Source organism: Thermobia domestica, unplaced genomic scaffold, assembly GCF_964235325.1.
Source record: "Thermobia domestica unplaced genomic scaffold, izTheDome1.hap1.1 HAP1_SCAFFOLD_1236, whole genome shotgun sequence".
Classification (NCBI taxonomy): Eukaryota; Metazoa; Arthropoda; class Insecta; order Zygentoma; family Lepismatidae; genus Thermobia; species Thermobia domestica.
In genome coordinates, this window is record NW_027656946.1 from 1,426 (window position 1) to 15,549 (window position 14,124).

Genomic DNA, 14,124 nt, shown 5'->3' on the forward strand with positions numbered 1-14,124 from the left:
ATTTTAAACTAAAAACTTTCGAACTAAATTTTAAAATCAAAATTTTTCGAACTAAAAATTTTAAAAAAATTTCGAACCAATTTTAAAAACAAGTTTCGAACTAAAGATGTAAACCACATTTGAAAATTTTCAAATTAAAAATTTTTCGAACTAAATTAAAAATCAAATTTTGGACACTAAAAAAATTCTTTAATTATTTTTTCGAACAAAATCGTGTAAACCAAATCTTGAATATATTTTTCACCTTAAATTTTCAAGATTACCATGATTTGAAAACAAGTGTTCAGGGTTTCAAGAAATAATAAAACATATTTTTTTCAACTTGTTGTATTTAACGAAAGGTATGTGGTCTTCCTATACATGTTTATTAACATAATAAATACAGGATCTAGTTTAATGAATATTTTGGACGCGTCATCATCTTCGAATCTTGTAGCCGTATCCTGTAAAGAAAAAGAAGAAACGACGGATTACTTTAAGAATTCTTTTTTTCTGAAACAGTAAAAATGAGTCAATATTGATAAGAGAGAAATAAAACTTACTCGTAAATGATGGATCTGTTTAGGTTCATCTTCCTCCTCGGGTACAGGATCACTGCATTTTTTTCACCGATGGATGTTTATGAACTCTTCTGGGTACTGCATTTTTCTTGGTGTTGCTCCTTTATGGTCAAGGTTCCTCCTTCGGTACGAGATGACTACATTTCTTCCACTGATGGTTGTGTTGATGGTTTATGAACTCTTGTGGGTACTTCATTTTCTTCTTGGTGTTGCTGCTTTGTGGTTAAGGAAGGGAAAGAAGAAAAGGAAAAGGAAAAAAGAAATGGCGGCCTTATTGGGTATTTACAGTTTTTTCTTCTTCATCTTCTTTTTCCAGTTCCATCTTCTGTTTTTTAACGTACCCGTACGGAACCGTATCATAGGAATTGAATTCTTTAAATCGACGTTTTGTGTACTGGATACTGTACATTTTTTCTTCTTTGCGTGTGACGATGGTATGGTCTTTAGTCCTGCATATCTTATGGGGGATAGTGATGGTGACTTGTCCACGGCATTGATTTGTAATCATTTCTTTTAGCGTGTTGAAATTTAATTGTTGTCCTGCATTGTAATTTAATGTAAATCCTCTAATTTTGCATATGTAACTGGTGACGTTGGTATCCGGATTGTATATTTCTAGGCTGTAATTTTTTGGTCCTCCACTGACAAATGTCTTGATGTATGCTCGTGGTCCATAAGACTCCATCTCATTCGATAAGCATCCCAAGTACGTTGAAGGTTCAATGGTTGGCTCCCCGGGCTTCTCCGTAAATATCACAGAATCCGTGTCGAAATATAAAACACGTTCCTGCAACATTTCCAGGTACTTGTACAGTTCCAGACGTGCCTGACATGTTGTAAATGCACCTAACACGACATTGGTGTTTCGGTTTTGAACAGGCACATGTTCATTGTACTCCCAGAACGCATACAACATCGTATCATTGATGGGTACAATTTGATGGAGTTTAATGTCGGGGGAAGTGAGTTTTTCATAAAATTCTTCCGGCCGATCAATAATTGTGGTCTGGCTAAAGTTTGATCTTTGCGAAAGTTTTCCCCAAAGAGCATTAAGACAAAGCTTAGATAAACTTCTTCGTGTAGGATTATTTTCAATTTTGGACGGATCCAATGCAATACCTTCACGCTCCAGGACGGTTTGTATGAATTTTGATTTGTCTTCTTCGGTCACACAGGAACTGGGCCAGCCAGACGCTTCCATTTTTGATTTTAAAAACGTATTGATATATTCCGTGAACAAGCCACCTGTTTTCGTGATGGGATCATATTGTTCAATGTCATAATCCCAAATTTCAAAAATTTCCACTGGTTGATATCCTAATTCTACTGCTTTCTGGATTTCATATGATACCCAAGTTCCAGTGAGGCATCGCTCCTGGTCGTTGTGCGTACACGTTGCTGTAGGGTCTGGGTTCATTTCTTCGGCACACGCAGCACACAGTGGAAAGAGTAGTTTCTTGTTACATCGGTAAGGCAGGAGACCATGATAAAGATGGCGACTTGGTAATATCGTCATTTTGATTAGACCATTGACTTTATTTATTGGTGGTATATTTTCATCACCCTGTAGATAAATTCGTGGATGGCCTACAGGGTATTTAGCACACTTATTTACATAAGGATAAAGCGAGACAATATCGTAATATTTTATTACTTCCCCCGCTTTTTCGTCGACTTGGTGGTACAATTTCACGCAATTGGTCCTTCCTCCAAAAAAGCTATCTCTTGGATTTAATGGTCTGCGGTTCATGTACGGGTGATTCTTCAGATACGTCGCCATTGCAGGATTTTGTTTTAAGAACTGATTAAATTCACACTCCCACATTTCATGTACAATGTACCCCAATTCACGCAGTCTTGCATTTTTGCGTTGCGTTCGTTCATAACGGAATTCCATGGTGTCTTCTGGATTGCTGTAGATGGGCTGATTACGGCCTGTAGTAAAACATACTTTACACCCGTGGTAAAAGCAGCCGGCATGCTCGTAGATGTGCTCCTCTAACGTCTCAGGATCTTGGTAGTAACCATCAACATGGAATCCCGCAATAAACACTTCTTTTTGTCGGGCCGCATGTAAGATTTGTTTTTCTTCGGTTTTTTCAATGTAGGCCAGCCATTGCATTGCAGCGATCGATTGGGTACTTCTCCATCGATAGCCATGTGCCGGTAGAATTCCTATGGTGTTGGGTTTAAGGAAATTCCGGCGGAATACTAGATTGGAAGCACTGGCAATCGTGATCGTCTCCAAGAAGGGATTCACTTTGGTTTCTGTTTCAAATGACGTCATAAACGAAACGCATGCTTGTCGCAGTACATTGACATCTTGAATACAATACTTGAGAATTTCTTTCTGGAAATCAAACGTGTCATTACGATGATCGTTGTACCACTGCATGAACTTGTTTCTGTCTTCGACGGCCATTTCATCTGCACCATAATACTTTGTTTCTGGAAGTGGTCCAATATACGATTGATTCTCCTTGGTGTTGAAGAAATGTGGGAAGTAGCCTTTGGTTGCGGGTAAATTGAACGCTTTTGACAATTTACTTAATGCCATAGGTAGGAAGTTCAACGAGTCAATGAACGTCAGATTATTCAAGGTTAAACTCAGTATCTTGGTCCCATTTAATATGACGTCAGGTCTCCATTGGCATTGTTCGACCATAGCCTTTAAAATGAAATGTCCATCGTAGCCCTTAGCGTTGTGAGCGACACAGAAAATCCTATTTATATTGGGACGACGTTCCCGCAAGTACTGGAGAAAATTATAAACTGGATCCTCTCCTTGGAAAATATGCTGGCGCTGACCACACGTACTGCAAGACTGCTGGATATTATTGTTTTCAACACATGCATAACATACTTGTTCTGCAACCAATAAATTTGGAATGTGTACATACGTATTATCGCCAATATTCGTGTCCTGCATAGATTCTATATCATAGAATATCAACAAGGCTTTCTTTGCGTGCATGAGTGAAGGAACACCAGGTTTCAAGCATTGGCGATCGGGAAGCATAAAACATTGATGTGATCCTGGAACAATCTTCTTACAAACATTGCAAAAGATCTCATTGCAATCATGATGTCGTTGTCCAGTATGCACAAAAGAATATACTCTGTAACATCTAGTACATTGCTTCACCATTTTGCATATAGGTTCCCCTTGATGATATACAATATTACGATGATTGTTAAAACATTGTTCGCCGTAAAATTGACGATTGCAGTCGTTACACAGCACTAGCGTTTGGTTCTTGTCGCATAGAGGTCTCTGTAGACATTTGGAGCACGTTACAGGACAATTTTTTACATGCTCATTGCGTTTACTATACTTTTTATGGCACGCTTCACAGTAGAACTTGGTTGCAAAACAAGCAGTTAAAGATTGGATGATGTCAAAATGGCCAGCCAAACAAATCAAATTTATGGGAGTGCGATTTTCATCATTGGGCCCCTCGTACATGATGTCACGGCCTGTGAAACTAGTATACACAGTAATTTTATATTCTTTGAGGTATGCCTGGAATTGTCGAATTTCATTTACACTGGCACCATGATCCAAATTCACTCCTGCATTTGCACATAGCGCATCGACTTCACCGTCCACAACACATTTTCTCTGATGTTGATATTGTCTATGTCGTTTCACATCTACATTCTTGTATTTTTTCAGGCCAATAGCAATAACAAGGGCGAACGCCAAACACCTTGAATCTTGATTTTTTACACGTACAATCCCTCGCTTGATTCGTAACAATTCTTCATTTTGAAGTACTCCTTGCCGCAAACCGCCGCCGTAGCCACGTGGAATATCCACACGATGAAAATGAACAGTGAATGGTTCGTGCAGGAGAAATGCATTGTTACTTTGTAACACTCTTTCGAACGAGGCCCACATCGTTTCCAGTGTTAAGTTTCGTGCTTGGCGAAAACTCACCCAAAATGGTTTATTGGTATTCCGTGGTGATATTACGGATAAACCAACCATCGCCTCATCGTCGACATTGGCTAACAAATGGTCTAGCATTGCTTGGAAACTGTTGTGTACATACTGTATGATATCGGTTCCTACGGGTGGTGCGTTGAATTGAATTTCGAGCATTCGGCCCTCAATGTTAAATCGTCTATAATGACGCGTGATTTCATTGCGAACAGTAAAACCCGATTCGGCCATGTTAATAAAAGGAGAAAACAAACAAACAGGTACGGTAAAACAAATATGTAATGGGGAAAAAAGGAATTGTGCAGCGTGAATTTACTACAAAAGAAAAGAAGAAAGAAAAATCTTAATCACTTGATAACATTCATGATAAATTCTTAACTAAGTGATTCATGTAAAGGTCCTGAGTTTGATTCCCTGGCGGTGACGTTCAGAATCTCATTATGAAAGCACGTGTACTAGAAATCAAAGTTAAAATAAGTAAATAATTATGTTACTGAAATGAGTGCTTTATTGTCGTCAAACTCGAGAGCATTGCATCAGCATATAACTGACCTACGATTCTATAGTGATAAAAAGAATGCATGAAATGAATAAATGTTTCATCAGTACTGAGATGTTAGAAAGTACGCGTAAGCATTTTTTTCCCCCACTCACAACGACCTTTAAATGATGCGTTTGCAAGTTGAAGAGATTCATCAAACATTAGCGTAACACATACGTAATTGTCGAAACAAAATCTGTATAGCGTATTTTTTTTTATTGTGACTAAGCGGTTAGCGTACATGCTTCGGACGTGGAAGTCCCTGGTTCAAGCCTCGGTGGGTTTGCTTTTCCACGTCGGGGCATGTCAAGCCTTTTCTGTAATTTAATATTCTCACACGTTATCATACATTCTTTTCAAAACTAAGCTAAATGGTTGACGTGCACCCCTCATAATACATAAACGTACATAAATCGTCTATAATGACGAGTGATTTCATTGCGAACAGTAAAACCCGATTCGGCCATGATTAAAAAATGAAAACAAACAAACAGGTACGGTAAAACAAATATGTAATGGGAAAAAAGGAATTGAGCAGCGTGAATTTGAGTTGATTTTTTGATTTTTTAGTTTAGCGTCCCTTTCAGCAGCGAGGCTATATGAGACGTGGACCTACTAATTAACGTGGAATCCGAACCGCATGAGCTCCCCGCCGGGAATCGAACCCTGGTCTCCCACGCCAAAGGTACGTATGCTAACTGCTTAGCCCAGGAAATCATAACATTCATGATAAATTCTTAACTAAGCAATTCATGTAAAGGTCCTGAGTTTGATTCCTGGCGGTGACGTTCAGAATCTCATTATGAAAACACATGTACTAGAAATCAAAGTTTTTTTAAAAATAATTATGTTACTGAAATGAGTGTTTTATTGCTGTCAAACTCGAAACCATTACATCAGCATGTAACTGACCTACCATTCTATAGTGATAAAAAAAGAATGCATGAATGAATGAATGTTTCAACAGTACTGAGATGTGATAAAGCACGCGTAAGCATTTTTTTTCTACTCACAACGACCTTTAAATGATGCGTTTGCAAGTTGAAGAGATTCATCAACCATTAACGATACCCATGCGTAATTGTCAAAACAAAATCTGTATAGCGTAAATCTTTTTAACCACATATTCATGCACTCGTGGCTAAGCGGTTAGCGTACATGCTTCTAACGTGGAAGGTCCTGGTTCAATCCTCGGTGGGGTTTGCTTTCCCACATCGGAGCGTTGTCAAGCCTTTTCTGAAATTTAATATTCTCATGCGTTATCATACATTCTTTTCAAAACTAAGCTAAATGGTTGACGTATACGCCTCTGGCCCTGGTTCAATCCCGGGCGGTTGCTCGAATATCACGTTAAGCTGAAGGGACGCTAATGCTTTTAAAGGGTATCGAACCATATTATTCTCAGACATAGTTTCTGAAATTTTGTAATGCATTCTTTTCAAAACTAAGCGCACACATTTTTCTGGCCATGGTTCAATTCCCGACGGGTGCTCGCTGAAGGGACGCTAAACCATATCATTTATCGTGCTTACTTCTAATGTGTGGAGGTTCCTGATTCGCACTCCCACTTTCCCATTCCACTAATTTCTTCATAGTCTAAATATTTCGTACTAAAAGTAAAACAGTGTATTCGTGATCCACCCCCACAAATATAAAATAAAAATGATTTTCGAATCTTGTGTGAAAATAAAATCTCACTGAACTTACCTCAAATTCAATGAACAAAAAGTCGGTGCAATGAAGCTTCTTAAATAAAGACACTTTTAAAAGGAGATCTTCTTCACACGATAGTTGAGAGCGATGTAGGATTTGAAAAATAAAATTTAGATTTTTATTTAGGTCGTTGTGAAAACGATGTCACCGTCAGCCAATCAGAAACGAGGAAATTTATAAAATGACATCACAACGAACCAATCAAAACGCTCGCTGCTTTTGTCATGAATCATGAACCAAAACGATGTGTAACAATCGATCGTGACGTCATTCACGTTTCTCAATAGTTACAACATCTAGTATCGCAATTCCGATGCCAATTCCCTTCTGCCAGGATCATGTCACTACTTGTCGTAACTGTGACGACATTTCATTTTCCTCATATTCCATACGAGAATGTCAATGTTTGCTTTTTTTTTTCATGAATCATGCTGACACGCTCGTAGTAAAACAAAAAGTAATGCGATCCGCTGACGTTTGCATTTTTTCAATCATATGTGCTTCTATGTCGTCACACAAAGAAGTCTATCAGCATTTTATTTTAATCCACGTTACACTGTCAGATTTATTTTCTTAAAGTATATGTGTATCCTTTTCAAGAACCATGGTTCGAAACCCACCAAGCACGATTAAATCCGAATTCATTCATAGCTAAGCGGATAGGATACACGTCTTTGGTTTGAAAGACCTGAGTTCGATTCCTGGAGAAACGTTTCTTAAGATTTTTCTAAAACTTGGTTTCAATTTCTAGTTCGAAAATTTTAAAAGTTTAGTTCGATAAAAAGTTTGATTTGAGAAGTGTTACACTGTCAGATTTATTTTCTTAAAGTATATGTGTATCCTTTTCAAGGACCATGGTTCGAAACCCACCAAGATCGATTAAAACCGAATTCATTTAAGCGGTTAGCATACACATCTTTGGTTTGAAAGACCTGAGTTCGATTCCTGGAGAAACATTTCTTAGGGTTTTTTCTTAAACTTGGTTTAAATTTCTAGTTCGAAAATTTTAAAAGTTTAGTTCGATAAAAAGTTTGATTTGAAAATTTTTAGATGTGATTTACATCTTTAGTTCGAAACTTTTGTTTTTAAAAATGTTTTAGTTCGACAAAATTTTGTTTCAATTTTTTTAGTTCGAAATTTTTTTTGGGTTCGAAAATTTTTAAATTTTTTTAGTTCGATTTTTTTGGGGGGGTTCAAAATTTATTTTTTTTTAGTTCGAATTTTTTTTTGGGTTCGAAAATTTTTTGTTTGAAACTTTTTTGTTTCAAAATTTTTTAGTTCGAAATTTTTTTTTGGGTTCGAAAATTTTTTGTTTGAAAATTTTTGTTTAAAATTTTTTTAGTTCGAAAAATTTTTAGTTTAAAATTTCTTGCACTCTGCGGAACCGTTTCGAAAAGAATCGGAGCAGTTTAGGTAGAAAAAAATCTGGCAACACTGTTTCCATTAATGAAGCGCTTACTGAGCGTTTAAAAAATCGCTTAAACTCACAACAATGTGTTATAAGAAATCTACAAGCGACACCCCTCTTTCACCATTGTTACTTCCAGAGACATAGGCAACTAATTCAAGGACAGGATCTCCATCAAGGTAAAAAAGCTGGTAATCATCTTATCTGTCAAAGAGAACGATAATATTTAAGGTAAACTTCAGTACAATATCATGATACCAAAAAAAGGGTTATTTAAGGAGGAGGTTGAACCCTTCATGGGAACTTTAAGGATAACCATAAAAAGGGAACAAAATTCTAAAATACAGGATCACCGACATATCGCTCTATATTTCACTCATGGGGTGTGTGGTGGGTCTAAGATCATGTGACCTCTGTCGGCCAATCAGAATCGAGGTACCAAAGCACTCATCTTACTCGTAAAAAGGGAACGAATTTTAAAAATCCCAGGGCTTAAGATCACGTGACCTCTATCAACCAATCAGCATTGGGGTACCAAAAGGATTCATCTTACCCGTAAAAGGGAACGAATTTTAAAAATCCCAGGGCCTAAGATCACGTGACCTCTGTCAGCCAATCATAAACACTCATCTTACCCGTAAAAGGGAACGAATTTCAAATATCGTAGGGTGTAAAATCACGTGACAGCTATCAACCAATCATAAACACTCATCTTACCCGTAAAAGGGAACAAATTAGTGAGGGATTTCCCCGCAGGGTGACTCATGACGTCATACCACGTGACCTGAAAATTTGAATTTCCCGCGTGGGCGGGGCTTAACGTCACGTGACCTCTCTCAGCCAATCAGAATCGAGAAAATTTTTGCTGACTCGGCGCAATATACGCGGGGGAGTACTACTGTTAGTCAATTTTTTTTTGCCTCTTTTTACATGGATGTTTCTACATCTACGCATTCATGTCATATATAGTCAAATAGTACCAAAAGTCACCAACAGATAGGACAAAGCACCCGAAAAAAACACGCACATGGACATTCCTTGTTTTTCCCCTTACCCCTTCATATATATATATATATATATATATATATATATATATATATATATATATATATATATATATATATATATATATATATATATATATATATATATAATATGATTGCGCAGAAATTGTTGAGAATTGAGATAGACAATTATAGAAGGTGGTTCAATCACTGAGGAATTGTGAGAGCAACAAAACTTGACAAATGTCATATAAGCAGCAGTACCTTCGTAAGTGAAATGACGTTGGAAGAAGTCAATCAGTGGATTTAGTCTTATACAGTATATGTGGAGCATTGGACTTTATCGTTCAGAGACTTGAGGATTACGGAAATTAGAAGAACTATTTAGAGAGCTTCGGCATGTGGTGTTGGAGGAAGATGGAGACAGTGGCTTAACTAACAAGCTCGTAGGGTCCGCAATGCGGGGAGACCCAGAACAAAAGAGGGCCGTTTAAGTTGCCAAGATTAACTTTGTTAGGATGTTAAAAAAAATGTGGGGTTGCAACTTTATCTCACCTTTTGTTTGTAATGACGGCAACATCTGAGTGAGTATTCAGTAAACCAAAAGCCAACGAAACATATATTGACCAGCTCTTTGATCAGCTGCTACTTTTTGAACGAAATCGCTGTGCTGACGTAAGCGCGATGGGGCACAACAGAACCGCTTGCTATGAGAGGTATATCACTCATTAGTCAGTGTAATGTTTGTGCGTTGTATAATGAATGACGGCGATATATCAGAGTTTGATGGGATGGCCAGACATCTGGGGATGGTGGCATTTCGGAAACAGCGCGACTTGTCCGGTGTTTGCGATCTGCTATTCTCAATATCTTCCAAGATTGGGAAGAAGACGGTGAAACCATCATCAAACCACAATAATTAGACAGCTACACCTCATGAAAAATTCCAGACGTCATAGACTTGCGATTTTGGTACGACAGGATAGAACAGAATCTGTTACACAATTAATAGCAGTGATGCCAATTCCTTCAGAGCCGTTTTCCCTTCACAAGCTTCAGAGTTTCCCTTTTCCGGACAAAATTTCCCTTCATCCAAACCGTCCAAGTACTGTATACAGTAAACGTATTTTTAATCGTTTTCGCTTCCACCCCCTCACTCCAATCTTATAACCACATACAAGCAGATACCTGACAGCCTTCCTTTGAACTTACGCAGAATTTGAACTTGATTTGTTGTTTAGGTATCTAAGGCGTCGCGATAGAGGAGGGGCAAGAATATGGAAAGGTGTAGGGTAGGACCTATGTTAAAGGTGCAATACCTGCATTTGCCTGGTGTGACTGAGGAAAAACCCTATAAATACCTGGGTCAGGACGGACAGCCTAAATAAATCATAAAGAATATAAAATAAATATTATGTAAATTTAATTATTATTCTAGATATCATGATAGATTTTAATATATGTAACCTAAGGTACAAAGAAAATATTAAGTATATATTTGGTATGTACTTACTGAAGAACAGCAATCTCATATTTACTGAAACGAATACGAAGAGTTACAAAGAAAACTCTAGCTGCTACTGTCTTTGGTTGTACACGAGGAATGTTCGTAAGCACAATACAGAGCTTAGAGATGCGGAATTCTTAAAAATTTATAATTCTGTGCGCACAGTTACCAGAAAATTTGTAAACTTACACAAACACACACACACTAATGACCCAGTATTCGCCCATATATACATATTTAGGGGAATTGTGCCTAAAATGGCATACCACTTTTTGTTATTGATATTTCTGAGAGTCCGTTATTCAATGGAGCCCGAATTTAAAACAAAATTATGTGTTGGTCTTTGAACTTTTTACAGGCCATATTTGAAAACATAAAAGTAAACATAAATAAAGATGTGGACAAATAACTGATTTGGTACGCAGTGTGCCATTTTAGGCATGTACTTGGGTAAAATGGCATACTAATAATTGTTACGGTTACAGATATAAAATCATCTTTAATGTGAAACACAAAACTTAGTGAACAATATATGCAACATACGATACTATACTGAACATCTCTCCTGAGCAATATAAGCTCTAAATGTTGTATATTAAGAAGTACAATGTTGTATTTAACGTAGATAAAGATTTTATAATCATAAACATAATGACAATGAACCTTTACTAATTAAATAAACTGCTTGAATGGAGTTTTACATATTGGACACATAAAAATTACACATTGAACTAAACCTAATTACATACAAGTTCACAAAAATAAATCTTTGTCTTTTTTGATATTCCTTCACATTCTGCGTGAGCCCATCTCCGACAGGTCATACACTGCAGCCACTCTTCTCCTGAACGAGACAATGAATAAAGTTCATTACAATAGAGGCAGGGACAGTAATCGTCATCACAATCATCATCATCATCACTAGGTATAATTACTTCAAATTCATTTACCGTATCAAAATTTATATTCTTTTTCACTTTTCTGGCAGACGTTTTCCGGAGATTTAACTTCCTTTGGTCGGCTTCCTTCTTTTTTTCATTTACATATGGGCTTGCGGTAAGAACTGAGCACTTGTCTGTTCCTCTTCTCTTCCTTTTGGTTGTGTCATGAGAAACGACTGGAAGTGGTGAGATTTGTTCTACACTGACACACTTAGGAGGTAGCAAAGTTTGTGTTTCCGTAGAAGAAAAGTTGTTTTTTCCTGCACTTCCTTGAACTGCATTAGGTAATCCTTGAGAAGAGGTTCCCTCGTGGTTCCTGGACGTAGATTCTACAGCGGTTTCAGCTTCTCCATTTGAAGCGGGACCAGATTCCATAGTTTCAGAAGGGATAAATAGATGTTCTTGAAATACTCCAGGATTAATACTGATTTTCCATATGCCGAACAAAATATTGATGCCAACTGATAGTGTGTTAGAGGCCTTCCAGGATAAGACTTAAGCCAGTAGTTGATTTCTTGATGGTAGAAAGTTTTCAAGAGACCGAAGAAACACACATCAAGCGGCTGCATACGATGGGTACAATGAGGGGGTAGACACACCATTATAATTTCATTTTCTTTTGCGAAAGTAAGAACGTCCAGTGATTTATGACTAGGATGTCCGTCAACAACTAGAAGCACCTTTTCATCAACGCTAGGTTTCACGAACGAAGCAAAATGTTTTAGGACTTTGAGAAATCCGTCACTTGTCATCCACCCGCTTTCTTCTGCGAGTCCTAAAGTACCCGGAGGAGCACCATCAATCAATTCATTCTTCCAGTTCTTTCGTGGGAAAATAATGACTGGAGGAACAAAACCATGTGGACTCATGATGGCTACCACAGTGACATTTTTACCATGATTTAATTAAAATACATTACAAAATACTCATAATATCAAAGTTATCTCAACAATAAACATATATTTAGCAATCACATTGTTTAATTTGACCTACAAATATTATAGGCTCGTATATTAAATTCGAAGTTAATTTTAATAATTTTGCAAGTATTAGGGCAAAACGGCATAGTATGCCATTTTGCCCGGAGCAGAGATATGCCGTTTTACCCTTGACGCCATATTTGCTTTCAATTGATTGACAATAGCTACCAAAAAAATCCTTTGGAAGTTTGACCTTCACCAATCGTTTCTGTATATGTATCTTTATACGTAAAAAAATATTGACATGTTCCTAAAACACGAGCTCTTCAATAAACAAGATACTTTATCAACAATAAAAAAAAGTTGCAACTACCTACCTTTCTGAAAATATTTTTTCTCTCTTCAATGAAGACTCCGTTCGCGCCACCATTCACGCTGTTTCACTGGCGCCTTACTGGCTTCCACCACAAATGTTCTCAACGTTGCCAGATCTACATCTCGGCAAGAAACCATGCTATGCCGTTTTATCCGAGTATGCCATTATAGGCACAATTCCCCTACATTCACGACACGCAGATTTTCTTCTCTTACATCGATTAATCCTCTTCACAATCAATTTTCTGGTTGGGAAAAACATCTTCTGATTGGGAAAACCAAACTGTTATAATAGTTTGAGTGATAATTTAATTGAGAAATATTTCATCTTATTGCATTGCATTTAATTCAACAAGAGGAAGATTAATTTAGATAAAATAAATAAGCATTGTTGTAATGTTTCGAATTTAACTGAATATGTTGATCGATGTGTAATGTTGATAAATATTAACGAATGCAAAGCAAGATAACTTGTGAGAATTTATATGAAATATGAGCAACGGATTATGTTTGGAATAAATACGACGTTGAATATATACCGAATTTTAATGAGATTAATCAGATACGTAAATACATTCAATCTATAAATGATTGAAGAGAAGTTCAAATTTCCCTGCAATATTGAGAGATTACAAGCAATTTCCCTTTTTCCCTCTTCTCCAAAATTTACTCAAAATTTCCCTGCACCAAGGGAAATTTCCCTTCAACTGGCATCACTGATTAATAGTAGACTTCAACAAAGTGTAGCAATGGAAAAAGCTCGAGCGTGTCTGAGCATGCAGTTCGACGTATGCTGTTAGATATGGACTTCCGCATCCTATGTCCCGCATGTGCACCATGTTAACCGCATGGCTTAATCGATAACGACTGAAACGGGCGCATACTAATCGTTATTGGACCACAGAGCAATGACACATATTGTATGGTCCGATGAATCACAATACTATGCATTCGTCCCTTGTCAGTTCAAAAAATCAGACAACGCTCGAATAAATTGTACCTACATTGGGGATGTCAGAACTGACAAGCTGCTCCCAGGATTTTGTAAAACATATTTGGTACTGCGTAAAACAGGGAATCTGACCTGGGTTGCATTTAAATAAAACTGAACACTTATCAAATGAGACAGATTGTGACGTTGAAAGGCTAGAAATTGGTAAGAAAAGAAATAGCTATTAGGATAGGTTAATCTACTTGTACTTACTCGCA

The 14,124-nt window shown here is 37.2% G+C and overlaps 1 protein-coding gene across 1 annotated transcript; it reads right to left on the reverse strand.

The window, feature by feature from the left end:
* Positions 1 to 406: 406 nt before the first annotated feature.
* LOC145677689 (uncharacterized) lies at positions 407 to 3,194 on the reverse strand. The gene is made up of 2 exons (XM_081748108.1): positions 543 to 3,194; positions 407 to 443 (listed from the first exon to the last, which is right to left on the reverse strand). Exon 1 carries the CDS (start codon positions 3,115 to 3,117, stop codon positions 832 to 834), a length of 2,286 nt encoding a protein of 761 aa, XP_081604234.1. The 5' UTR covers positions 3,118 to 3,194; the 3' UTR covers positions 407 to 443; positions 543 to 831.
* Positions 3,195 to 14,124: the final 10,930 nt, after the last annotated feature.